The sequence below is a fragment of the Syngnathus typhle genome, linkage group LG15, assembly GCF_033458585.1.
Source record: "Syngnathus typhle isolate RoL2023-S1 ecotype Sweden linkage group LG15, RoL_Styp_1.0, whole genome shotgun sequence".
NCBI lineage: Eukaryota > Metazoa > Chordata > Actinopteri > Syngnathiformes > Syngnathidae > Syngnathus > Syngnathus typhle.
The window spans coordinates 3,678,961-3,704,667 of NC_083752.1; the positions used below are offsets into that span (position 1 = coordinate 3,678,961).

The 25,707-nt window shown below is 44.6% G+C and overlaps 4 protein-coding genes across 10 annotated transcripts; all 4 read left to right on the top strand.

Annotated features, from left to right (window-relative positions):
* Positions 1-13: 13 nt before the first annotated feature.
* On the top strand, positions 14-1,699 carry LOC133167679 (odorant receptor 131-2-like). The gene has a single exon (XM_061298515.1). The coding sequence runs from the start codon at positions 752-754 to the stop codon at positions 1,697-1,699; it is 948 nt and encodes a 315-aa protein (XP_061154499.1). The 5' UTR covers positions 14-751.
* A 196-nt stretch (positions 1,700-1,895) lies between these two features.
* On the top strand, positions 1,896-7,319 carry uimc1 (ubiquitin interaction motif containing 1). 4 transcript variants are annotated; one of them, XM_061298501.1, is made up of 19 exons: positions 1,896-2,048; positions 2,490-2,611; positions 2,704-2,813; positions 2,885-2,988; positions 3,105-3,255; positions 3,367-3,509; positions 3,593-4,105; positions 4,227-4,454; positions 4,524-4,628; positions 4,726-4,769; positions 4,860-5,047; positions 5,187-5,227; positions 5,299-5,389; positions 5,667-5,936; positions 6,033-6,105; positions 6,167-6,269; positions 6,425-6,473; positions 6,566-6,599; positions 6,746-7,319. In XM_061298501.1, exons 2-19 carry the CDS (start codon positions 2,595-2,597, stop codon positions 6,915-6,917), a joined length of 2,436 nt encoding a protein of 811 aa, XP_061154485.1. In that variant the 5' UTR covers positions 1,896-2,048; positions 2,490-2,594; the 3' UTR covers positions 6,918-7,319. The 4 variants fall into 4 exon arrangements, with proteins under 4 accessions (XP_061154485.1, XP_061154482.1, XP_061154483.1 ...); XM_061298498.1 differs by having other exon boundaries at positions 2,732-2,813; XM_061298499.1 differs by having other exon boundaries at positions 2,732-2,813; positions 6,428-6,473.
* Positions 7,320-7,641: 322 nt separating this feature from the next.
* On the top strand, positions 7,642-12,871 carry LOC133167675 (hexokinase-2-like). 3 transcript variants are annotated; one of them, XM_061298508.1, is made up of 12 exons: positions 7,642-7,786; positions 8,009-8,051; positions 8,341-8,431; positions 9,604-9,766; positions 9,943-10,091; positions 10,165-10,284; positions 10,359-10,454; positions 10,514-10,613; positions 10,682-10,865; positions 10,929-11,084; positions 11,503-11,736; positions 11,822-12,871. In XM_061298508.1, exons 3-12 carry the CDS (start codon positions 8,372-8,374, stop codon positions 12,006-12,008), a joined length of 1,449 nt encoding a protein of 482 aa, XP_061154492.1. In that variant the 5' UTR covers positions 7,642-7,786; positions 8,009-8,051; positions 8,341-8,371; the 3' UTR covers positions 12,009-12,871. The 3 variants fall into 3 exon arrangements, with proteins under 3 accessions (XP_061154492.1, XP_061154493.1, XP_061154491.1); XM_061298509.1 differs by lacking the exon at positions 7,642-7,786 and having other exon boundaries at positions 7,801-8,051; positions 8,341-8,426; XM_061298507.1 differs by lacking the exon at positions 7,642-7,786 and having other exon boundaries at positions 7,802-8,051.
* Positions 12,872-13,329: 458 nt separating this feature from the next.
* zgc:77151 (uncharacterized protein LOC337153 homolog) lies at positions 13,330-25,210 on the top strand. Of its 2 annotated transcripts, none has more exons than XM_061298495.1 (12): positions 13,330-13,827; positions 18,032-18,184; positions 18,287-18,394; positions 19,400-19,601; positions 19,680-19,910; positions 19,989-20,095; positions 20,566-20,713; positions 20,793-20,845; positions 20,934-21,031; positions 21,101-21,257; positions 21,347-21,553; positions 21,647-25,210. In XM_061298495.1, the coding sequence occupies exons 1-12, from the start codon at positions 13,807-13,809 to the stop codon at positions 22,931-22,933; spliced, it is 2,772 nt and encodes a 923-aa protein (XP_061154479.1). In that variant the 5' UTR covers positions 13,330-13,806; the 3' UTR covers positions 22,934-25,210. The 2 variants fall into 2 exon arrangements, with proteins under 2 accessions (XP_061154479.1, XP_061154481.1); XM_061298497.1 differs by lacking the exon at positions 13,330-13,827 and adding an exon at positions 17,646-17,838.
* The last annotated feature ends 497 nt before the right edge of the window (positions 25,211-25,707 follow it).

Below are 25,707 nucleotides of genomic sequence, written 5' to 3' on the forward strand. Positions count from 1 at the left end.
GTTGTTGATTTGGTCTGAAGGATATAAAAACCTGTTTGAGAACTTATTTGACATCAGGGATGTGCAGCTTTGCCTTCAAGGCAATTCAGCATGCTTGTTTTGAGTTGTGTTTTTATTGGCTCTTAAGGATATCAAACTTGTTTGAGAAGTTATTTGACATCAGGGATATCCGTCTTTCCCCTCAAGGCAAGTCAGTGTCCTAAACAATGGCTGTGTCTTACAAATTGTCTCTCACCCACACATTTTTTGGACCAACCCATGTTTATGTAGAATATCGACTAACCTTACAGCAAGACAAAATGTGCAGGAGAACTTTGTAAGTTAGCCATGACATCATGTGTACTGAACAAGTTGACTTCTCTGTTCTTTTTCAACTCATGTCCCCACAGAAACGCAAACGTAACACCTCCAAGACTCATTAATCAAGTCAATATTTGGTCAAAACATGCTGAATAATTGATGCGCCCAAACACGTTTACCACTTTGTTTTTTTCCAACTCATGTCCCCAAAGAAACACAAACGTAACACCTCCAGGACTCATTAATCAAGTCAATATTTGGTTAAAACATGATGTTAGTTGGTGTGCCCGAATGAGTCTTTTGGGGACAAGGTCAAAGATGGGGGCTTGGCTGGAGCTGGCGTCAACATGGAGCAAGCAAACATAAAGCCAGCGTAGAGTCTGCTGTGATAGGACTCAACAGTGTAAATGTTAACGCAGGGTCCCCCCCCCCCCCTGCATCTTCTACATTCATGCTACCCACCAACGTGACGTTCTGGATCTCACCGGAGGAGCGAGCGTTGTCTGCGGCCTTCATCGCCATCGTCAGCAATATCTTCTTGGTGGTCAACGGGGTCATGCTGTTCACCTTGAGGAGTAAACGTATGTTTCGGGAGACATCGCGCTACATGCTGCTGTATAACCTGCTGCTTGGAGACACGCTGCAGCTTGCCCTCGGCCTGTTGTTGTACTTGTTTAACGTCTCACGCGTCATGATGGCGTACGACTTATGCATCGTGCTCAGCATGCTCAGCGGTCTCACCAGTAGGATATCACCTATGATGCTGGTGATAATGTCGCTGGAGAGATACGTGGCCGTGTGTCACCCTCTCAGACATGCCTCTGTTATGACTGTCAGGAACACGACGGCGGCAGTGATCACCGTGTGGGTCGTTGGTTTTCTCAATGCTTTTATTCAGGGGCTTTTAATGTTGCTGTTTCGTGCAGACAAGATGGAGAGTTTGCTCAATACATACAATTGCAACAATGCAAATTTCTTCTTTGTGCCTGTTTCTGAAATGTACTACAAAGTGTCCATATATGTTCTGTTCATCACAGCAAGCCTGAGCATCCTTTTTAGTTACGTCGGCGTGGTGGTGGAAGCCAGATCGGCGGCCACGGACAAAAGCTCGACCCGTAAAGCTTTGAACACGTTGCTGCTGCATCTGCTACAGCTTGGCCTCTGCCTCTTGTCCACCTTCTTCTCCAGCATCATGACATACCTCGCAACTTTGATGAGCTGGGTGACCACGGTTCGAGTCCAGCTATTTTTATTTGTATGTGTTTTCCTACTACCCAGATGTTTGAGTTCTCTTATTTACGGGCTGAGAGACGAGAATATCCGAGTGGTGATAATGGGCCGTCTCTGCTGTCACCTCAAAGTGTCAGTCGGTACCGTCAAAATTGCGCATGCGTCCTGAGAGCACCATTCAAACTTTACTCCTACTGCTGTCAAAAAACACTTGCTGGCTTTATTGCATAATAAAATTACGTTTTCAGAAAAGGTTTGCCCTCGTATTTTTTGACTTTCCTATGAATATATTTGCGACAAAACGAAATTGTATTTCATTTGTGATGTGGTGCTCGTGCCTCCCCCGCCCTAACAGTCATTGAAGGCATCGTCACACAGAGGTCGTCAAAAGCTGTCGAGGGGATTTTATTTTTTCCTTACAGTCTGTGAAGGCATCGTCAATGACGCTGTTCACGTTTTCGTTACGTCACTACCCAGACCGAAACAAACATGGCGCCGCGAAAGTGAGGGAAAACGACGTGAGTATCTTTCAACTCATTTCCTCACCTATTGTGTACTGTTAATTCCTTCGTAAAACTGACGAACATTACATTTTTGTTTTGTAAGCCTTATTTTACTGTTGTCTATTCAAAACGTGTCCCGTAACTGCTGTTAGTAGTGTGATTCTGTTTTGTCTCGTCAAATTGACACTTGAGTAGTTTCAACTGAGTTTCTCACTTCGCGCTACAATTATCTGGAACAGAAAAGTTTATGATAATTACCAGGAAAACATTAACCACGGATGTGTATTCCACAATTTGGTGGCTAGGAGCTCTTCAGTTTTTAGTTTCAGGTGAGGAACATTAAACAGTAAGGCAGGCAGCAGAACACAAAGGGACAAGCAGGAATGGATTACAATTTATCTTTTTTTAAATACCACACGGAATATAAGTCCAAAAATTGTGTTCTGTGTGTCAAAGTAATGGTGTAGCTGAGCAGGATGCCACAGAGGAAGCAACGTAACAGGGACGGACACCCTGAAAGCCAATTGTTGCAACAAGACACACAAAAGGACGTAGCTGTCAATGATGAAGAGCAGCAGGTACAGATTAAAATAAATAATAATCACTTGAGCATATACCGCACTCTGAACAAGCAGCCTTCAAACCTAACATTTGACACCCCGATTAACAGCAGCGTCTTTGTGTTCTCTCGGGATCAGAGCGCCATGTCACGTCTGCCACCATCCTTGTCGGACAGAGAAAGAAGATGGAGAGGCAGGAAGTGCAAAGCCAAACCTCGAGGTAGACACGTTTTCCATAAACATGGGAAACTTGTGTTTTTACTGACGTGAAACAATCTGGTTGTTTCTCAGAGATGACAGAAGACGAGATGATGGCCTTGGCTCTGCATCTGAGTACGCAGGAAACCAGCGCGCACCATGAAGACGCTGCTGTTACGAAAGCCATCAAAGAGAGTGTGAGTACAGTCAAAGAAACATATCTAGGACAATGTTTTGTCTCGTGAGAAAGATGTCAAGTCGTAGTCAAAGTTGATTGATGTCAGCATCATATTTTGGTGTCTGTCCCTCTTAGATGTTGAGCCAAGAGCCCTCTCGGCGTCGGAGCCTGCTGACCCAATCAGACACCCCTTGCTCAGGGCCTGGTGGTTGGTACGTCAGCAGCTGGCCAGAGTCGACCATCGATCTGACGGCATCAGGCGACGGCTTCACCAACCCGAGCCAAGGTGAGTCGCACATAAGCTCTATCTGGAGATTTTGTCATAAATGGAAAGTCTTGGTCCATGTGGTTAACAACCAATTGTCAACTGCTTATGTGTGTGATTGTGCTGTTGTAGAGGCGGAAGGGAAAGGTGAAACTAAACAAGATCAAAAGTGGAAAAGGGCGGAAACACCTCTGTCGGACTTGCCGTCAAGCCCCGATATCTCCACTCAGGCGTGGCTCGGTAATTCCGAGTCTGAATTGTTGGACTCGCCGCAGGTAACACGCTCAGTTCCAAAATATTTATACTTAAATAGAATCAAATGACATCATGGCGGTCATATCTTTGTTCTCTCTGTCAGAGCTCCGATTCTACGCAGATTGACGACTCTTTACTCCGTAAATCCCCCGTCTTCTCCAAGAGCGGTCGCAAAGGCAGGGTGGCCGTTTTCCCGCTCAGCCAGGATACGCCGGAAAGCCGCAAGACCGCTAGCTTGGTGCTTAACTCGCAGCACTCAAATGACGGCGGCCTTCCTTCGGCACGGCGCAAAAGTCCCGTCTTCTCCGAGTCTGATACGGGAGACGAATTTGTCCAGTATCTAAAAAGCCCGGTGTTTGGCGATGAGGCTCGGCGTGACCCGTCTGCGCAGGTCGAAGCAAGCACAGAGTTCATCTCCTCTCCTCAGGAGAGGAGTTTATCTTCCTCTCAGCCCGTCAGCCCGGTATTCCCAAGGAGTCCGGCACGCTCCAAGAAACTTGCTGACTCAAAGAACTCAACACTCTCAAAAAGTCGTCCGGTCGCGGACGATTCATCTGAAACGGAACTCACGAGCTACACAACGCTATGTTGGTCCGACGAAAATGCGGATGAGATGGTACGTTACGTCGCATTGGAACAATCTTAGAGTTCTGTTCGGAAGGGGCGGGGTCCATCGGTGGACAATGTCTTTGTTCCCCTCTCGGGCTGTGAGTGATTCTCCTTGAATTGTGTTGTAGTCGGTGAACTCGCCTAGTCCAGTCTACCCGGATAAGAAGCGCTTTCAACAGGCCCATGCCCCTCAGAACCTGGAGACCGAAGCGGGCCCGAAGGCAAGCAGCTCCGGCTGCAGTTTGCGTGTTTCCAGTCTGAACACTGGGCAGCCTGTTCCCAACCAGTCCACAGTCCACTATTACTGGGGGGTCCCCTTCTGTCCACGTGGTTTGGATGCAGATGCTTACACGCAGGTTGTCCCCCTCGCCCTCCCATTTGCGTTCACACTAGTCTTGAAATAACTTTGTCGTGTTGCTTTTCAGGTGATCGTGGCCCAGATGGAGGTGTACGAGAAGAGTCTGAAAGAGGCTCAGAGGGGTCTGTTGAGGAAGGCCCAGTGGGGGGCCCCCATCCTGCCACAGTCAGAGGTACAAAGATGAAACAAGACGTGGTGTTGAAAAGAAAATATCTCTTGATTTGTATGATGATGTCACTGACTCAAATGACGATCGTTTTTTGTTCCAGAAATCCTCGTTATCGGACTCCTCCCATACTAAAGTTCCTCGAAGGTGAGAACGTGCCTGAACCACCGGGAGTAGACCAGCTCCCCGCTCATGTTTTGCTTTTCACCAAACCAAAAACGAATTTCCATGTCATAGGCGTGGCCTCAGACGCAAAGACTGTAAGCTGAGCAATCAGGATGCGGACAGCCTTTTGTTGGAGGCAGAGGAGGAGGAGGAGGAGGAGGAGGACGATGAGGAAGAGGAGGAGAATGAGGAGCTGGAGATAGAAACTGGACGTGAAGAGGGAGATCCGACCGACATTGGCGACTGTGTCGTTTGTCCAGGTACTTCCACGGCGCTTTAAGAATGAATTTCCGTGTTTCAAGTGACACAATTAAACAGAAACTTTGAAGAAGGAAAATAATTGTCAACAGCAGCTCACGAATATTTCAATTTCATTTGATCATTTTGTGATACTTTCAGAGACCCAAATGAGTGAGGAAGATTGCGTGGATCCGCTTAAGGTGACTGCTGCTTTTGCGACGGAACTTTGTTTGCTAAACAAGATCTCAACATCTGCGTTCTTCCTCTGCAGCTTGACAACTCGGAGTGTCCCAAAACTGTGACGAGCTATGACGGTCAAAGCGATGACGGTCAAGTTGTGGATGAGGAAAAGATGATGGATGGTGAGGCTTACTTGAAGGAGACATGCACATAAATACATATTTTCTTTCGAATTAAAAAGACTTTCCAGTTGCTTGAAGAGTTACAAAACCGCATCTATGCTAGTTTCTTTAGCTCGTCTATCCTCCTGTGCATTGTGTGCTAGCATTAAGCTAGCAAACTTTTGTTTAGCACAGTTATGTGGTTGTGTTAACTCCACCACATAGCTGTTTAGTTTACCACTCAACTCAAATTGAAAAGTCGCCATCAACAGATTCAAGTCGAGTGTCTTTGACTCAGTTACAGTCTCGGCAGACGGCAAGACTCTGGCGACGTACTTCGTCGGCGGTGACACGGGTCGTAACCCCACCCTGACAAATGACGAGGAGGAAGAAAGAGGGCCAGAAAGGTCGCCCTCGCCTGAGTTTGAGACCCTCGGCTTCCAAGCGGCCGTGGAGTGTCCCCTTTGCCAGGAAACGTTCCCCGCTTGCAAAATCGAGAGGCACGCGGCGTACTGCAACGGCGACGTGGAAACGGAGACGGTCGTCGTCGCGGATGAACATTCGGAAGGTTGGAGAAAGGCATCCAAATAGTTCAGAGTCACCGCTGAGCTGTTTCACCACTTGATGTCAGTGTTTCTGCCTTTCACAACTTTCAACACTGCAGAGCTCTTCAAGCCTAGAAGGAAAAGGAAAAGATGGACAGCAGAGGAAGAGGGAGACGCCACCTCCACTGACAAGTATGTCATCTTATCAAAGTGGTTCAGTTAAGAAAATAAAGTTCATCCACTCTCCCATCAGAATCCAGGAGAAATGTTACATCTGCCAAAAGGCCGTGGCCCTGCGAGACTTCAGCAAGCACACTGATCTCTGCATCCAGCAGAGGGCGACAAAAATACCCGAGGTAGGACTCAAGTGGTCATCTTTTTTTTTTTGTCACATGTGCACACACATTTACACCAAGTGCACCCTTACATCATCAGGGACTTCCAGGACTTGCCCAGCATGCCCAAATGTAATTCACGATAATCCTTTTTTTTTTTTTTTTTTACCATTCAGCAGGGAAATCTGTTGGCGGCTCTGGAGCATTCAGAGAGCAGGTACGCAGGTAAGCCCAACGCCACGCTCACCAGTCGCTCGACTCCCAAAACAGCAAACAAAAATTTTTTTTGTGAACTTGTATCCATCCGTCTTTGCCAGGAGCTGGTCCATCCAGTTGCAGACTCCAGCGAGGGTAAGTAAAAAATTCTTCTTAAATATTTCATTTGTTACAATAATTTGTTAATTCTAAAACAATATATATAACATTTTTTGTCATTCTCTAAATTATTTTTTAAACTTGGGGGGGATTGACAAAAAAAAAACCGTATTCCCCTTCAGTGACGTCAGCAATCTGAGGGACAACGACAAAGAAGAGGAAGCTGGCATTTCCATGCTGGCACTCAGCGACTCGCCCATTAAGTCCTTCACGCCCATCTCGGAGGCCACCGACTGTCTGGTGGACTTCAGGCGTCAGCAGCGGCTCAAGAAACCCAGCCACAAACGAAGGTGAAGAAGGGGTTGGGGGTGGGGGGGCTTAATGAAGACCGAGTGATCAACGTCAGCACACCTTGGAACTGATGTCTACTTATGCAACACACTTGAATGTTAATACGTGCAGAGGGTTCTCCGACTCCCTTGCAACTGTATAACTGTGCTGTAACATTCCCTTTTTCTTTTTTTAATTTCATGTGCAATTTTCTTGACTTCAATGCAACAACAGTGCATTTTGTAATTGCATTTAAAATTAAATAAGAATAATTGTAGTTTGCATAATGCTTAAAAGCACCTGAAGATAATATGCGGGCCACCGACATGAACCGTCTCAAGTTTTTCTTTTCTTTATTTTTGTTATTCATTAAAAGATTGGCTCATGGATATCTTTTAAAATAAAACTATTGTTAAAAAAATTGAATAGATCTGACTTTTTTAAATTGGGTTTAGAGATGAGCCACCGAGAACTGCTGTGGGATAACTTCATTGTTTATGCAAGTTTTCCGGTTGGCTAAATTCACTTAATTGGACATGATTTGGACCCGCCTATAGAAGGACCCACATGACCGTGCATGTCAGCAAGACGTCTTTTTTTTTTTTTTTGCTGAGCAATAAAATCTGTTACTTCCATCTCACATGCACACTGCTCATGATTATTTTTTGTTATTTCATCAGGTCGGAGCTTTTGCGTTTCCTCCTCAAGTGTGTGCGTGCGACGCATTGAGACACAGTTGTGTTTTATCTGTCACAATTTTCACTTCCATCTAAATCAATGCTGCCCCCTTCATGTGCCTGCTTGCATTTGTTCTTCCTCTTTTTTTTTTTTTTTTTCGCTCGGGCTTGGAAGTTGATGGCTGAGCTCGCTCAGTGTGGAAGAGAAAGCAGCAGGTGAGTGATGTCGTCGTCTTTGTACGCTTGATTTACTGATTTACCGCTTCCTGTAGGAAGTGGCGCTTCTTAGTTCACACGATCTCAAACTTGTTCTACCTGATTGACTGTTGCTGTTGGCTTATTTGAATTTCAACTGCAGCTCACTGACATACCTATCTATTCAGTCTATTCTGGGCTAATTAACATCTTATTTTTGGTTTTTGTTTCATTCCTGAACAGAAACCAGTTTTGGTGATTCCAGCCTGCTTGAACAGTCAGCCGGGTAAGGACGAGGCACTTTGATATTTGATTTGTGGCTTTTGTTATCAGAGCTGTGTTAAAAGTACACCACACCCGGAAAACAAGCATCTTCTGACTCAATTTTAATCACTGTTGACATTGTAGCATAGTTTCTATTCATGTTACGGTGAACCCCCAAAATCATCTGTTACAGCCACACCCACATCAACTTTATATTTGAGTTGAATGCCTACCATATGCTTTGAAAACATTTCGACTTATGAAATGAACAATTGCTTTTGTTTTTATTTATTTGTTTCTTTTCTGTGCAGGTGAGTAACAGAATCACAAAGACAAGCGAGAATGAACGCCGACATCTGCACCATCCACGTTGACGGCATCCCCCTGGACACGCTCAGTAAGGTGCATGTTAAGCTTGGCTCGTAATGTTGCACAAACACATTACCATTTGCAGTTGTCATCGAACTTAGCTTAGACCTTTTCTGTATGCACCTCAATTGGGTCCGCCATATGTGTCGGCGACATTAACAAGGGTTACTGCTGTAATTTTACATATATTTCCTGTAGCACTTTGAGATTTGCCTTCAAATGTAAAGTGCATTATAAATAAAATTCATTATTATTATTAACAAAGGTGGAATTCCGTGACATGGCAATGAAGTGCTGCCTCCGTGAGTGAAAATAAAAATACAACCTGCGCTTGTATTAGCTTTACCACTAATATTTTGAATTGGGTGTAGTTTCCTCAATTACACCTTCATCTGGCTGTTCTCGGCTGTTTTGAGTCATGATGGAGGAATGAAGTCAAGTAGCAACAGGTTCAGCGGAGAGCGCAAGGCTCCATTACGACGACATGCAAATGGCGAAAGGAGGCATGCGCTGACATGCCTGTTGGAAAATTACTGGCAAATGACGACAAACGAGCGCCGTTTAGCTTCGTACTTCCACAAATGGCCGCTGTGATCATGACACCTGCTTCTACCGAGGAAATCCAACAGAAGCAGGATGTGATGAAAACACTCCGGTGTTGCAATGGACACAAGCACTACTTTTATACCTTTTACAGACCTGTGCGTTTGCTTAAGAGCGTTTTATTGCAAAAGGGAAACAAGGCGTGTGCATCCACTTCAATTATTCAATACTTTGTTACAGCTTTATTACAAATATTTCTGTGAATACTTTTTTTTCCCCTCCTCATTTTATCATGCTTTTGAATATGATTTTAATTGAGAACAAAGCCAGATGCCTTACATGTTGGAAGAGGGTGTGCACACTTGTACAACCACACCGGGAATCTTTACAGCTTTATGGGTAGACAGGAAAACAGGAAGTGTTGCTGCGTTCTCGAGGGGATCGTAAGCGTCTTTGCTTTCCTGCCCAAATGACACTACCCTCCGCATGCCAGCCTTTTGGACATGGCCCCCCGCCCCCACCTCGCCTTTTTATTCCCTCGTTATTCTTTCCAGTTATGGCCATGTAACAAACTAGAAGGTAGGATTAGACTTCCTACTGGACTTTTCCTTGGTTCTGAGTACTAGCTAGCAAAAAAAAAAATCCTCCTTGCCATTCCTCAGGTTCAAACCTACCTGAAGCCATTCATGCTGTCCCTGGAGGTCCTGCAGCAGGTTTCCGCACGACTGGAACGTGAGCTGAAACGAGGCCTGGGGAGGCACACGCACCACAAGGCCGCCGTCCAGATGCTGCCCACTTTTGTCACAGCCACGCCGGACGGGACGGGTAACTCGCAATTCTTTGCAAAGCCTAGAAACTCCCGTTAATCCCCAGTCCACATAAACACGCCCCCTAGTGGGGATGAGCAACATAGGCTGATAACTGAAATATCCATTGGTCCTATATAGTGAGACAAAAAAATATTTTATTCCTGGACAAACAAAAGTTGTTGCACCCAACAGAAAAAGGCGACTTCCTGGCTTTGGACCTGGGCGGGACAAACTTCCGGGTGCTCCGCGTGCGAGTGCTGGAGGAAGAGCAGAGGATGGTGAAGATGGACAGTCAGATCTGCGCCATCCCGCAAGACATGATGGAGGGACCTGGAGAAAAGGTGCAAAAACAATACCATTTTTTTTTTCTTATGTATGCTTTTAAATCGAAATTCTCACATTGGCTGCTTGCAGTTGTTCGACCACATCGCCGCCTGTTTGGGGGAATTTCTCAAGTCGCAGAATCTGCAGGGCGAAGTTCTCCCTCTGGGCTTCACCTTTTCTTTCCCCTGCCATCAGAAGGAAATTGATAAGGTCTCACACACACTCCAACGATCCAATTTCAGTTTTTATCTGGAAATGACATTGTTTGTGTGTGTGGGGCGCAGAGCATCTTGATCCGCTGGACCAAAGGCTTCCAATGCTCGGGGGTGGAGGGCCAAGATGTGGTGCAGCTTCTGCGAGAGGCAATTCAGCGGCAAGGGGTAAGTCGTGTCGGTCGTTGGGCGCCGCCGATTGAAAACCGACTGGCGTTGTCCTTCAGGATTACGACGTGGGCTCCATCGCCATGGTCAACGACACCGTGGGCACTATGATGAGCTGCGGCTACAGGGACCAAAGCTGCGAGATCGGCATGATCATCGGTGAACACGCAACATACAACGGCGCCGTACCCCACGTGACCCGCTAAGTAGTTAACTCTGCATTCCAGGCACGGGCACCAACGCGTGCTACATGGAGGAGATGAAGAACGTGAAACGCGTGGATTGCAACCAAGGACGTATGTGCATCAACACCGAGTGGGGCGGCTTCGGCGACAACGGTTCGCTCGCGGACATTCAGACCGAGTTTGACGTCCAGGTGGACAAGACGTCCATAAACCCCGGCATCCACATGTACGTGTATGGAATCATATCACGCAATGTTCCCTGCCGCAACAGATGTGTGTTCTTCTGCAGCTTTGAGAAGATGATCAGCGGCATGTACCTGGGTGAGATAGTGCGCCTCCTTCTGGTGAAGATGACAAAAGACGGGCTGCTGTTCAAGGGGCAGGCATCGGAGGCGCTGCTGTCGCCGGGCGGATTTCAGACCAAGTACATCTCCCACATAGAAGAGTGAGTTCTTGTTATTATATTTTTACCATATTATTGCTTGTCCTTGATTCCTCTCGTTTTCTCATACAAATCTCTCTTGAAATATACTTTAGAAGCATTCATAGCCACTGCTCTCTATTGGACTTTGCTTCCCTCTAGTGGTCATTTCAGAGAGGTGCACATAAAAAAAACAATTTGAAACAAAGTACCAAAAGTTACCAAAATTAATTTCAAAAAGTGCTTTATTTCAAATCAACTTAAATGATGTTTTTATATTAGCGTATTTCATCAAATATTTCAAAATATTGAAAGGAGAACCAACTTTTTGCATGAAAAATATGTAAATGGCTGGAATATGACGATGATTATGTATGATAGCTATAGCTGCATGTAGTTCAGTCAAGTATTCAGAGTGTGTCATTTTTTTTTTCGTCTTCAGGGAGCTCAATGGCCTGGAGAACGGGAACAAAATCTTGAGCAACTTGGGTCTGGCGTGGGAGCCGGTGGACGTGCGTGTGGTGCGGATGGTCTGCGACACGGTGTCGTCGCGCTCGGCTCGCCTCTGCGCCGCCGCGCTAGCCACCCTCGTCAACCGCATGAGGGTCGCCCGCGGCCTGGAACGCCTGAAAACCACCGTGGGAGTGGACGGCTCTGTATACCGCAAACACCCCAAGTAAGCCACCAAACGGAAAAAAAAAAATTGCAAACATGAAACAAATTGAAAGTCTTTTGCTCATGTGTATTTGACTCACCCGTAGCTTCAGCGCCGAGTTGCAGGCCACGGTGCGCCAGCTGGCCCCCGAATGCGACGTCACCTACCTGCTCTCGGAGGACGGCAGCGGCAAAGGCGCCGCCATGGTAACGGCGGTGGCGCTGAGGCTGGCCCGCGAGTCCCGCCTGCTGGATGACAGCGACGGTGAGGACAGCGACGACGAAGAGCAATGAGACGCCTCCGACATCACCGCACATGGATCCGTTTCTTTAATTACCTTTTTTTTTTTTGTGTTGATATGGTACAGACTGAATTCGAAAAGACTTGGATTAATCTTGCCCTTCAAAATTCTCAAAGTCTTCTTTGTCCAGTCAAGTTTATTTATATAGCCATAAATCACAAACAGTCTCAAAGGGCTCCACATAGACAAACAAATTGACAATTATTCTCAAAGCATCCCCTGATCTTAAGATCCCAAATGCTTTGAATGCTTTAGTTAATCTGTTTCATTTTTTCCACATTTTTTTGGGTTCCAAAATGGATTAAATATTCTTTCCGCAAACTTCCACACTTAATAATTGGAACATGAAAAAAATACATGGTTGTTTTTTTTTTCTCCAAATTCAGAAATTGTATGTACAGGCATACAGGCAAGGTGGATAATGTAAAAAAAAAACGTCTTTTTTTCCCCTCCTCCATTTCATTATGTTACAAACTTGATTAAATTTACCAGCTATTTTGAATCCATTTTGGAATAATAAATAGTATATTTTCAGCCCAACAGTGCTACCCCCTAGCGGTCAGTGTATATATTTCATACAACTGTAGCCAGTTAAGCTTTTTTTAAAATCCAAAACATTTCACCCACACTCATACTATTTTTTTTTAAATGTTGTACAGTTACGAGATTAAAATCATGTGTCTTGGATTTTTTTTCGGATTATAAAAATGCAAGAATATATTTATATATTTTGGAGAAAATGCATAACATTTACTTTTATTAGACCTAATATAACTCACAATTCTAGTCCACGACTATCTTGAGAATTTGCGACATAAAATCCTGCTTGAAACATTAAACTCTTTGTTAAATATTTATTTTCTAGAGACTGCATTCTTATAAAAGTTCTGGTCATAAATCTCGCCTGGATTTGGACATTTGTGTGTAACTGTTCACCTTCATTTTCAACTGGGATATCAGAAAATGGCAGGCTGCATATTTCTAGACATGAACAATGGATGCTGTCATTACAGCCTCCATTCAATGCTCAACAACCCCCCCGAAAATCCCCTCCCCAAACTACACCCATATAGTGAGAAATACCAACACACATAATTTCAATGATAATCAAAATTTGTAATTAAAAAAAAATATATATATATATCATGAAGGAAAATAAAAGCCTATTTTTTGTCTCACTATATATATATATATATATATATATGATGAATGCCTTTTTTCCTTCTGCAGGCATTCAAGCTTTACGACCACTAGAAAACATCGCCATGCGTTGAGGTTCCCGCATGCGCAGTAGGCAAACACACATAACATTGAAAAACACACACACACAAAAAGAGAGAGAGGGAGAGAGGCAGCTCTGGGATCAGCTCAACTATTTATTTATTTTTTTCAATTTCTCAATGTAAGGCGACAATATTACCTACGCGTACGCCTTCATGGCTTCCATACTTGGATACTCGATTTAATTTGTTTCATTTTCAAATTGGAACTCAACCGACGTGGATTTATCGAAGGAGATTGCTCATCGGTTGAATTTTTTTTTTGTTATTAACATTTAAGTTGGCAAACTTTAGCCACACCTAGAGCTAGCCGTATTTTCGCCCCCACACCCCAGAAAAAAAGCAGTATTTTTTAGTTTTTTTTTTTTTTTTGGTTTAATTTTTTTTATTTTTTTTGCTTTGCTTTGCTTCCTTTCTCTTGCGCTGGTTCGGTGGTGCGTTTGTTTGTGTGACGGCGAGTCCCGGCGGTGTAACCGGAGAGGGGCCTCACAGAGGGAATGCAGGACTGCAATGGAGCACAATGCAATACAGGTAAAAATATATATATATAGTTTTTATAATATTTGATTTCATTTTAAATGCTCCAATTCGTATCAGTCGATTTTCTCGCTCCTCGCTGCCTTGATTAAATTAAACGTCGTCAAATTAGGCCTCGGATTTGGAGTTTTATTTCATATAGTTTGACCATATCGCATTGATTGCCCCCCCCCTTCCCTTCCCACACACACACACATAGAGTTGCTGTGACTCACAATTCCAACTTTTATTACACCCCCTCCTCAAACGTGGCATATGTGAAAATAATATTCTAATATTTCGATATTTATTTTCTCCCCGGCTCTCAAACGTTCGACAGCAAACTGGAGCCTGACCACCCCCCCAATGGCAGCACGTTCAAAATCCGCCTGTAATAATTTCTTGATATTTTCCGTCGTGTTTAATGATTAATTTCTTTGTGTGGTCGTTTCGACATTAGTCCCCCCGGTTTCTTGACTATGCCAACCGACCACCTCTCACCCACCCACGGCGAAGCACATATTACCGGAATAAAATAACATTTATCGTTTAAAATTGAAGAAAAAACAGGAAACTTTTAAAGCGAACCCCCCCTCCTCCTCCTCCTCCTCCTCCTCTTTTTTCAATCTTAGCCAGCTAGCTAGGTTAGCCTAGCCGCAAACCAGCTATCGTTATAATTAAAAATAAACTAGATATTATTTTTGAATAAAAAAATGTTGGACAAGGTCGACCAGGGCGAGGCTGGACTGTTTCGTTTCTGTTAAACAGGGATCGTAATAATATTATTAAGCACCGACATTTTGTCTCGGCTGTAATTACCACAGTTTAAGGAGGAATGCTAATATTGAGGCAGAAATATGATTTTTTTTTTCCCATTTTAAGTTACACTTAATATTCACAGAGAGAGCACATGAAATCAATTTATTTCAACACAAACGTTCAACGAGTGCATTTAATATTACTATCTGATATTAATTTTGAAAAAATGTCAAAATTCTCATTGCTGTTTTGCGTCGCTGTGTTGTTGAATAACAGGAAATAGCCAAGGTCAATCCTCTAATCTTTCTTTCTCTTCTTGTTTTATAATGTATCTTATATTATAGTGCATTCTGTCATTAATACCCAAAAAGGGAGCATTCTCAAAACTGTTAGCAAAAATGTCTGTGCATTTTATTTCCCAGAAAATATCACGAGCACTGACGCAAGCAGATTAAGGGTTTCCATCTCAAACTCTGTGTGTGTGTGTGTGTGTGTGTTCACATTTTGAGACTGGCCTCTCAGATTATATTATGTGGCTTTTATTTTCCTTCCTCATTTCCACCACTAGGCTGAGTTGAGCACTGTTCGTTTTTAGCCACCTCCCCTCAAGCCCTGGAGGAGAGGGAAGGGGGAAGAGAAAAAAAAAAAGTCCAGAAAAATTGGAGAGTGCTGCATGAAATCCTTGTAATGGATAATAGCATGTTTATCATACTCTCATGTTGCTATTCATCACATGGCTTCACTGTAATTACGTTAAAGACAAGGAGAATGTACATTCTGGTGCCCTGGTGGCTGCAAAAGTCAAGGGGAGCTCTGTTCTTGCTTTTGGACTGATAAAATGATTCAAAAGCGGTTCATGTTAAAAATGATGAAGATATCATCAGCTTGTAAAATATTCGATTATTGTAGCGCAGCCTTTTCTGTATTCGCATAGCAAACAAATCTTTCTGCCAGTCTCAAACTTTTTACAGGCTTTTAAAAAATACAGTAAGTAATGTTCATCAAAAATCAGGTTGAGGTTTTACTCCTAAAATTTAATATCAAGTCACTGTAACATTATGGCTAATTTAAATTGATATTAAAAAATACTTTTAGTTTCAAGTTCATCATCCTTAATAACTAAAGAATAATATTTGTTTATTTGAGTATATATTTAGTTTTTCCTATATGATCAGATAAAATAACCTGGCATTAATCCTATTCACTGTTCGTCTTGTAGGGCCTCCATTTTGTCAAGTAAATATGCTTATGTAAATGTAAGTGCTGGGTGAAATCAATGTTCACATAATCTGTTTCCTGTAGCCTTTCATATCTATTTATAACCTACAGTTCCACATTCCTTTTCAGAATTTAGGCAATATTATGCCTCAAAGAGAAATGGTCAGTTCTACTTTCAAACATTTTGATTCCTCTGTGTTAGTACCTTTTTTTTTTTTTTTTATTGGACGCCTGCTTTCTCTGTCATTATAATATCACTGCAGTCTTCCCACACGTATTTTTATTCTCGCTTCTGTAATTTCAGCTGCTTACGTATGTTTGCCGTCCACCGTTGGCCTCGCCTTTTCTTTTTCTTTTTTGGGGGGAGACGTCGGGGGAGATTGATATCACGTTAAGACTGAAAAAGAAGAAGACTTTGTTGTGGTTTGAGAGTTTTTTTTTTTTTGTAGTTTTCCCTCTGGGCCTCTGTCATGTATGGCTTCCTTTTCCTCCCAATGCTATCTGAGGCACCACGTCACCACTTTTTTTTTTTTTAACTTCCTCCAAATTTTTATGTTCTGCTCTGACTTTTTTTTTTAAATTCATTTATAAATTCATACTGTGCCTGCTGCAGTTTGTCTGCAGATTTGTGGCGGGTGGGGGAGGGAAAGAGGAGGAAGGGTGGGTATGCGGTGGGGGAGGGGGTGCACGCCGTGGTGCCTTTTTTTTTTTTTTAAGGGGGCCTTATTGTGGTTGATCAGCACAAGAGTGGGAATTTGAGCATATTCTGTATTTGGGCAAGCAGGGAAGTAATGAGGCAGACATGACAACGATGTGCCAAACGGGAACGACTGGTTGTTGTAATGTACACGCATGCGTTGCAGGAAATGCAGAATAAGCGCTTTTTTCTTTTTTGGGGGGGTGAATCTTCAAGTCCGACCTTTTTTAGTCGGAGTAAATAATGAGCGGCTGCACAGGCGACCCCACCCACCCACACACACGCCGCATTGATTAGCTCATCTCAAAAAGACGTATTTCACATAACTGGAATATAAAATGTATTTTTTTCCATTGATATTTATTTTATGTGTGTGATACATAACATGAAGGTTTAAAAGGAGTTCTGTGGAAAAAGCAGCTCCACTCAATGACTAATGCATCATTCAATCATTAAAATATGTGTGCAGACAATATTTTCAATGCGCCTTTTCAAGCTTGTCACCCAGAAAGATCATCTGTGAAATATTTGCTGTCGTTTGCTGCTGGCAGGCAGGCAGCTGGGAGGCTGCGTATTGTGTTTCACCTAAAGCTGCTCTAAGTCTTTTTTTATTCTTTTTTTTTTTAATGCCTTCAGCTCCGAATCGGAATCACGTGATGCATTCAAAAGCAGGAGAGACTCATTTCCTTAGCTTCCATATTTATTATTGGGCCCTGTCTGTGATTTAAAAAAAGATAAATAAATAAAAAATACTGACCCTCGCACACATCACTAATTCTCTGCAACAGCAAAACAACGACCCCTGGTGTTCAGATTGGGGAGCAACGTTTTCAGTAGGCAGATTTCTGAAAATTTGTAAAAAAAAAAAAAAAAGCCCGAGTAATAAAACCTCCTGCGGGCATAATTTTTTTTTATTTTCGTCGCTTCCATATACAGTGGTGCACCTCAAATTTCCTTATTGTAAGAAAGCTGTGGCTTCATATTTTGTATTTATTTATTAGACAAATCCTCGCATGCTTTCACTTCAATTTTCTGCATGATTTTGCCCTCACCCGGCGAGGCACTTATTAAAAAATATCCTAACCGGAAAAGAATTATTCCTCCAACCATTCACGTCACAGCGTCTAATGCGTCATTTTTTTTTCTAAATAGGCTGCGGGTGAGTCATTTGGAAAGAACCTCATGACATTGTCGGACATTTCCACGCAGACACTATTTACAGTCAGGAGCCGCAGACGTGCTACACACACGCAGGGGTTAATTTTTAACGCTTTTCTTTTTTTTTTGTATCAGCTTCTTGCCATGTTTCAACACCGCAGCAACGTGAGAAATGTGGAGAAATATAACACACGGTTAGCCAGATAGCATACTTGTCATTTTTGTGTTTTCTTTGACATGTGTGCAGGATTCATGGTGATTTGTGTATTTTGAAAATGACTGACAGTCATATGATGCTTTCTAAAGTTGAAATATGTAATTGATTTGAATGCTGAAGATCTGTGTCATCATTTGCATACCCGTGCTCACTTCATCTTCTTCCCGTAGTGGTTGGGTGCTCCTTCCTGCCAGAGAGGCAGCTATGCCTTCTATAAGTCGGTCGGCAGCAAAAGCCAAGGCGACGGCCCCATGCAGGTGTGGCGGCTGGGCGAGTTTTACTTTGTTCGCTGCGGGGCCGATGAGCCCGCGTGCATTGCTGAGGTGAGGCGGAATTCAAATCACATGACCCTTGTGTCGGTTTTATTTGTTTTAAATCATCTTTGTTTGTAAATCCTCTAAGCAAATTGATAATATCATGTACAGGTGACCTTGTTGTGGGAAGACCAGGTGCAGCGCCACCTCCTGGCCAGCGCCAGACTCTACTTCCTGCCGGAAGACACGCCAAAGGGTCGAACCCGAGAGCACGGGGAGGTAGGGAAACGACGATGAGTGACTTGAACAAAATGTTGAATCTGCTCAAAGATTTTGTGTGACGGGTTTTGTTGTGCAAATAGTGGCAAGGACACTCACACACAACAACACAACAAACATATGTCAGAACGTGAGGCAGATTTGGAAATGGCATTCCTGTACGCCGGCTAGTGAGTGGAACGTCATCAGTGGAATGCATCAACAACGTCTATTAATAACCTTGTGACAAGAACGTGGCCTCCAAAGGTGTTTTGAGAACAATCCAAACAATTTCCACCTTTGAGTTTGCCTTTTATGAGAACGCTCGTCTCTCCCTCACCCCCAATCTACTTTTCTGGCTGAGAGACTCCTCAAGCCTTTTCCATTTCAGCCGTAGCGAGTCGCTGGCTCACTCGCCATTGTTTGAATTACAAGCGGCAGCTTCCGCCTCACCTCGCTCTCAGCAGAAACAAAGCTCTTGCGCAATAATGCGCCGCAGTGGAGGCTGTGGCGTCGGCCTATAAATCAGCCCCGCTCGCCAAATAAACTTAAATGCTTTTTTAAAATTATTAGAATAACTTCCTGCCTGCTGTGTTAACCACCTCACACCTGGCTACTGTGGGGGGCACGAATGTGGGTGTGAAGGTGTGATATTGTGGGGAGGGGGGTGCAGATGGGCTTGCAAATGGACATCCACTGCAAAGCATCTGGACCGTCACCGCCTCTTGACGTGCTCTTTATTCACACACGACCTTTAAGAATGGCTTGCCGGTGTGACTGATTCTCAAAATAAAGCCCAACCTTTAATGTCGCAGAACTGCTGGGGGTATGGGGGCAGCCGCTGCAAGCATTTGTAACACAGCTGGGAGTTGATAAATGTATCATGCAGGATTTTTTTTTTTTTTGTCCGCCTCCACAATTGACTGAGAAAGACGTGAAGTCATCATTTTTCTGGTTCTTTTCAAGTTGTTCTGGTTTTCAAAATGCTGTTGAAGTTCAAAATTGAATTGCTGCACCTTTGTGTAGGACGAGGTCCTGGCCGTGTCCCGAAAGATCGTGTTGCGGGTGGAGGATCTGGTGCGCTGGTCGTGCGCCGAGCCGCCGGCGTGGAGCGGCAGAGCGAAGGCGGCGCCCCACGGCACCCCCGACGGGGTCCACAAACCGCCGCAGGAGAGCGACACCGACGGCAACGCAACCGACCACAAGCCACTAAAGGACAAGAGTGAAAGTAAGAAATCAATTTTTCTATGTCAGCGGCCTCTGCGAGAAACGGGAAGCCCACTCTGGACTTTTTTTTGTCCCCTAGATGGCGCAGCTGAGTGCCAAAGCGTCAAAGTCCTCAGCTACCCACAGTACTGCCGCTACCGTTCGCTGCAGAGGCGCATTCAGGACGGCGCCCGGGGCCCAACGTTGCAGGACGTCCACCTTCTAGCCTTGGGTGGCGTCAGGGTGTCGCCTAGCACCCGCTTGATGTACTGCAGGGACACCTTCAACCACCCCACGCTGGAAAGCAGCGTCAGCTTCTCCTGGAACTTCCGTAAGCACCTCCGCAAAAAAAAAAGTCACTCAGCCGTTTGAGTATCATACATGATTTTATTTTTTGGGGGGCATGCAGGATGTCCGTCTCTTAGCCTCCGAGGACGACCTCGCAAGAGACGAGGCCGCGACGGCAGAGACACTCCAACATCCGGCCAGTCGGAATCCTGGATTGAGAAGATGAAGGTTTGATTCTTTCTGTAGATCAGACAGATAACAATTGCATCGGCCAAGTCTTCTCCCCTCCCCTTTTTTGAAAAATACTTTTTTGCCTACTTTTCAGCCCCCTAAAAAAACTGACTGAAGTTGCCTTGATACAAACAAAAGCCATTAAGAGATTAAACTGGATTCTTGCCCAGTTTTGTTTTTGATTTATATATGCACTAAAAAGACCAAGAACTGCAAGTTTTTTTTGTATACACTTCTATGAGGGGCATTTTTCTATAAATGCTACAGCAGTTAACCATGAACATCAATAGCATCACAAAAATAGACTCAAAGCAATAAAGTCTAAAAAAAAAAAAAAAAAAGCGATTCGTGGGCGCCCTCTAGCGGTATGTAAAATAACCATTGTTCGACATCTCATGTAAATCCCACTTGGCATGCTTTTTCTGCTTGTGCTCTATGACAAACTCCTGGCATTTTTTTTTTTTTAGGAGAACGTGATGGGCAGCGTGGAGGTGGGCGGCGATGACGGCTGGCTCCCGCACCCCGAAGAGCAACTGTTCCTGGACGAGCTCTTCACCTTCATGGAGCGTCAAGGCTCTCCCATCCACAAAGTGCCCAATCTCGGCTTCAAGAAAAGTGAGTTGGCCTCACGTCTGAGCTCAGCTTAATAGGTGGGGTATGATTCATAATAATTATCCCCCCCCCCCCCCCTCAGTCGACCTCTTCCTCATGTACTCGGTGGTCAGACGTCTAGGAGGCTACGAAAAGGTGACAGAAGCAGTTTTGTCTTCTCGTTCCATCTTTTTGTTCACGATGTGCTGTTTCGAGTGATACCAACAACGGCTTGATGTCTCAGGTGACGTCGGAGCGCATGTGGAAGGTGGTTTACAACGAGTTGGGCGGATGTCCCGGCAGCACCAGCGCCGCCACCTGCACCAGGAGACACTACGAAAGGTCCGACTTGAGCGCTTTTTTTCCCGCTCGAGCGGCTGTTGCATATGGAAATGCGCCTTTTTGTCTCAGGCTGATGCTCCCGTACGAAGAGCACCTGATAGCTGGAGGCCTGGAACTCAAAATCCCACAGTGCAGCCTGGCCGTGAAGCCCAGAGGCATCCGAGGGAGGAAGCCGCTCCCGAGGGGAAGAAAACCCGGACCCAAAGTCAAAGCCAAGATGGCAGACGTAAGAAGAACACACAGCGTATGAAGTTGTGAGCCGATGGAAGCTATTCACACCACCTTTCCGTGTGGACTTTCTTCCTGTCTGCGCAGATGACCGCCCCCGGCGCCGGCGAGGGCACCGCGGTGGTGGTGAAGCGGGGGCGAGGCCGTCCGCCCGGCAAGCGCAACAAGGCCACGCTGATGGCCGAGGCCAAACTGCTGGCTCAGCAACAAGCCAGAGTCAAAGCGGAGTCTCCCACGCCTCTTCTGCTAGCCCCAAGCGCCAACGGACTGACGCCAAGCAACAGCGCGCCGCAGGTACGAGCTGCACTCGCGATTCCGATTCGGTTCTCAAAATTCTGTCACTTTCCCCACAAGATGCTGACCATCTCCCTTCTATCTTCTCTCTAGGTGTCGCAGCCAGCCCTCCTCCCTGTGAACATGCCCCTCGCCACGGACCCGTCCCCCATGTCCACCCCTTTCCTCCCCTTTCCACCCAAGCCAAAGGAGCCCGAGGATCGGGCCGGGGAGTCCGCAGCCGTCCTCCTCTCCGGCCTGCCTCGCCACTTTGTGGGCGGGTCGCTGGGAGGGTTTAGCCCCATCAAAGGTCTGTGTCCCCTGGACGTACTGAGGAACTGCGTGGGCTTCCAGAGGGTCACAGAGAGCCCGGCCCTGACGCCCCAAGAACCGAGTCAGCCGCACATGACTATCTACACCTTGCAACCCAAACGCGGAAACCCGGACACGCCTCTTCCGAGCGGAGACCAGTTGCTTCCGCCGCCGGCCCGCCCGATTCATCAGCACCACAGCATGTGCTCGGGGTGCAATGTAGGCGAGGACGCCCAGAGGGGGAGTGTCCGAGAGGCCAGGAACCGCCATCCTCTTCCCCCTCTCCGGGTCCTGCCTTTGGACCTGGACTGTAGTGTCCAAGTACGACAACTGATGAGGACTCGTCTGGGTTCGAGTCAGTTTCAAACCTTCTCCCGCCGGCTGTCCGAGGTGCTTTCCCAGGACTTGAGCACCAAGGCGCCTTGCACGCCCTTCACGCCACCGCCGGAGCAGGCCCTGCCCCTCAACCTCAGCAAACGCTTTACGCTCAAGAGACCCGACGCGGACCCGGCCGAGCTCACTCGATCGACCACTAACGGAACAGAGTACGAGCCGTCTCTCAAAAGAGTCAAAGCCGACTGCTCGGAGCGCCCCGCAGACTTTAGCATGGGCGATGGCCACGGGCGCCCCACGTCGGGGTCCACCGGAGGCGGAGGCCAGGAACTTGGAGCCAAAAGCCAGGAAGAGCCGGCAGACCTGAGCTCCCCCAGCAGGATCAGGGCTTTCCTGCTCGGCCTGCCGCCATTCCAAGTGAAACTGGACGAGGATCTGAACGGGATCAAGTTTGGCAAAGTTCCGTCGGGCTCCGAGACGGAAAGCCAGAGGATCGTATCGGTTAAGAAAGAAGGCGAAGCGGCGCTAATGGATATGAGTAACCGCAAGTCAGAGTCCATAACCAAACAGGTAGGAAATGTCGAGATGCTGAACGAGGACGTCAAGGAGGATGGGAACGCTTTGGCGGATAAAATGGAGAACTTGTGCGGCCAGATGATAGCCAATGTGGAAAAACGTGACGTGGACGTCTCAAAAGGCCACCCGAGCCCCGTTCTGTCCCAGGCCGGTGCTCTGGTCCTGGCTCAGCAGAGTTGAAGAGAGTCCACCCGCAAAAACGATATTTTTTTCTTTGCCAACATCTGCGCTCAGAATGTTTCCGATCCCATTCTTACAGTCGCGCTGACGATTGCAAATCATTTCTTCCCAGTCAAACAAGAAAGAGACTTGTGACGACGCACTGCCTCGCAGCCCCACCCTTCTCATCCATCATTCAGAAAGAAACATTAAGAGCAAGAAATTAATTTAAGCTAAGTCGGTTCCGCTTATTGACGATGCTATGCATCGAGGCGCCGGAACGAGCATCCGAACTATAAGTCTGCTAGCTTCAAATTCAAATCGTACTCTAGTTCTGTCCAGACAGATATTTTCAGATTTAAAAAAAAAAATAAAATCAAAAATGTTCTCGCGAGTCTTCGCATTATATATGTAGATTTATCGCAAGTTGTGCTTCGTTAGTTAGCTCGACAATACGAAGTGTACTATTAACCGGCTTTTCTGACACGAACGTGCCTTAAGGAAGCGGCCCGCGGTTATCGCTGGCTTCACTTTGCTTTAAAGAGATACCTTGGCAGCGGCATGGAAATTCTCACAGCACGCCACCAAACAAAAATCTCTTCTTCCCCCCCACCCCCGTGGTATTCATTTTCAAAATGAGATGGTTATTTTTGGTCTTTTCCTTTTGAAATCATCCGTTTCGGGTTCAAATTTGCACACGTCTACAGTTCTACACTAATCACCTCCCCCACCAATGAGTAGTGGAAGCAACGACTACTACTGACGGCTTCATGATGACTCGGTGCTGTTTGTTTCTTGCTATGTAGCGGTTGCCATATTGTTGTTGCGCCAAAGCTGATACTGTATAATTCAACACTCTAAACCTCCGCATACACTACAAGTGTGTGTCATAGTGACACTTTAATTTTTTTCTTTCAATCATATTTGCAGTCTGATCATTCTACATGGGGGAGAAATATGGATGACTTTCCATTGTTTCACTTTTTATTTATTGAGTGAGCGTAGCGACGGTAGCTGTGCTGGGAATAAAGTTGGATTGCTAAAAGAAAATTTTAAAGTTACCAGGTTATGCGAAAGAATGTGACACGATAAGAATAAAGTGATATTATGAGACAAATTTGTAAATGAGATAGACTTAACAATGTAGAAAATATAGATGGCAGAAGTTGTATATTAACAGAAAGAAGCTGTCATACTTTCACGAGGGAAATTCTAAAACAGAGTTGTCCTAATTTTAGGAAGTAAAAGTTGGAATGTTTTGCCATTTTTTAGAGTATTTTTGCAATTCACAAGATGAACATTTTCAAAAATGTTGAAAAAAAGTTGAAATTTTACGTGAAACAATGAGCTAAAATAGCTAACACTACAAGAATGCCGTAATACACTATTGTGAGATTTACCATAACCTTTTTTCCTTAATCATAAAAAGCAAATTAATCTTTTCTACTCGTATTATTACAAGTTTATTCTCGGAGCATTGAGGGTTTTCCCCTCTTGTAATTATAGTGCGTCTAAAAATGAATTATTAACAATTAGTTTTTTCTTTTAAAAACAAAAACTAAACTTTATTATGACATTTGTTTTTCCTCGTCCAACACTAATCCTCTTGAACTAAAGTGACATTTTTCTGTGCTAATCGTGATAGCCACTTTTAAAACACACGTGCCGTTTCCATTTGGTCTTTCCACTTGAAGCCATTTTGTCTCGCTGACGATGTTTTGGCTCAAGCATGTCGCAGCAACTCACTGGGTGCCAGTTGATTGATTTTTTACATTATTATTTTGAAGATTCTTGCATGTTTTATGTTGGATGAAACGCCACTGAGTGGGTGGGGTTGGGGTCTTGTAGTCTGAAGAGCATGTTAAAAAAATAAATTAGTCTTTTTCTGTTTGCTCTTTGACTATTTAAGCTTATGTTAGGTTATGAATATTTTCTTACAGGTTTCAATGTTTACATTTGATTTATGTTGTATGCATGTTGATGTACGTATAGCCGGTGTTTTTGCACACTCCCGCAACATGAATAGTTTTTAATGGCACTGTACTTAAACATTAAAAAGTGCCTGATTACTTTGGAGCCAACTAAGGTATTTCAAAAAAGATTGGTTGGTTGACGATCTTTACAATTTTTCCTCCCCTTCCATATGTGTATTTGTCATAAATGATGGCAGCACAAGTTCAGTTACCATTTGTTGGGGTTTTTGTTTTCCTAATAGCATTAAAGAAAGAATGGCAGTGTCAGGTACCATTCCATATTAACAGACTGTATATTTATAATAAAAGTATTCTGATAATAAAACTTGTCTTATTTTATTGTTATGCTACTAGTGGCCACATAGAGCACATTTTCGATTAAACAAAGTCTCCATACTGTTGATTGATCAAACATAATTATCAATTAATCTGGTAACTATTATTGTTGATTAATTATTGCCCCTCTGTATTTCACAGAAGAACCGAGTGTCACATGAAACATCAAAAGCCGGTGAGTCAAATTATTATTAGTATTATTTGTAGCTATTATAAAATATGGCGGACATGTTTGTTTTCTTCATGAATAATTCCCAGTGGTATGTAAATATATTCTTATATTGTGTTCACTACCACATTGATACACAAGATGGCGGCATAGATAGATAGATAGATAGATAGATAGATAGATAGATAGATAGATAGATAGATAGATAGATAGATAGATGGATAGATGGATAGATGGATAGATGGATAGATGGATAGATGGATAGATGGATAGATGGATAGATGGATAGATGGATAGATGGATAGATGGATAGATGG

Coding starts and splice junctions, on each gene's coding strand:
- LOC133167679 (XM_061298515.1), top strand. CDS start 752: ATGCTACCCACCAACGTGACGTTCTGGATCTCACCGGAGGAGCGAGCG.
- uimc1 (XM_061298498.1), top strand. CDS start 2,510: ATGCCACAGAGGAAGCAACGTAACAGGGACGGACACCCTGAAAGCCAA. Junction 2,814..2,884: donor GTGCAAAGCCAAACCTCGAG/GTAGACACGTTT, acceptor GTTGTTTCTCAG/AGATGACAGAAGACGAGATG. Junction 3,510..3,592: donor AATTGTTGGACTCGCCGCAG/GTAACACGCTCA, acceptor TCTCTCTGTCAG/AGCTCCGATTCTACGCAGAT.
- LOC133167675 (XM_061298508.1), top strand. CDS start 8,372: ATGAACGCCGACATCTGCACCATCCACGTTGACGGCATCCCCCTGGAC. Junction 10,092..10,164: donor TGGAGGGACCTGGAGAAAAG/GTGCAAAAACAA, acceptor GGCTGCTTGCAG/TTGTTCGACCACATCGCCGC. Junction 10,285..10,358: donor ATCAGAAGGAAATTGATAAG/GTCTCACACACA, acceptor TGTGGGGCGCAG/AGCATCTTGATCCGCTGGAC.
- zgc:77151 (XM_061298495.1), top strand. CDS start 13,807: ATGGAGCACAATGCAATACAG. Junction 18,395..19,399: donor GAACCCGAGAGCACGGGGAG/GTAGGGAAACGA, acceptor ACCTTTGTGTAG/GACGAGGTCCTGGCCGTGTC. Junction 20,846..20,933: donor GTCTAGGAGGCTACGAAAAG/GTGACAGAAGCA, acceptor TTGATGTCTCAG/GTGACGTCGGAGCGCATGTG.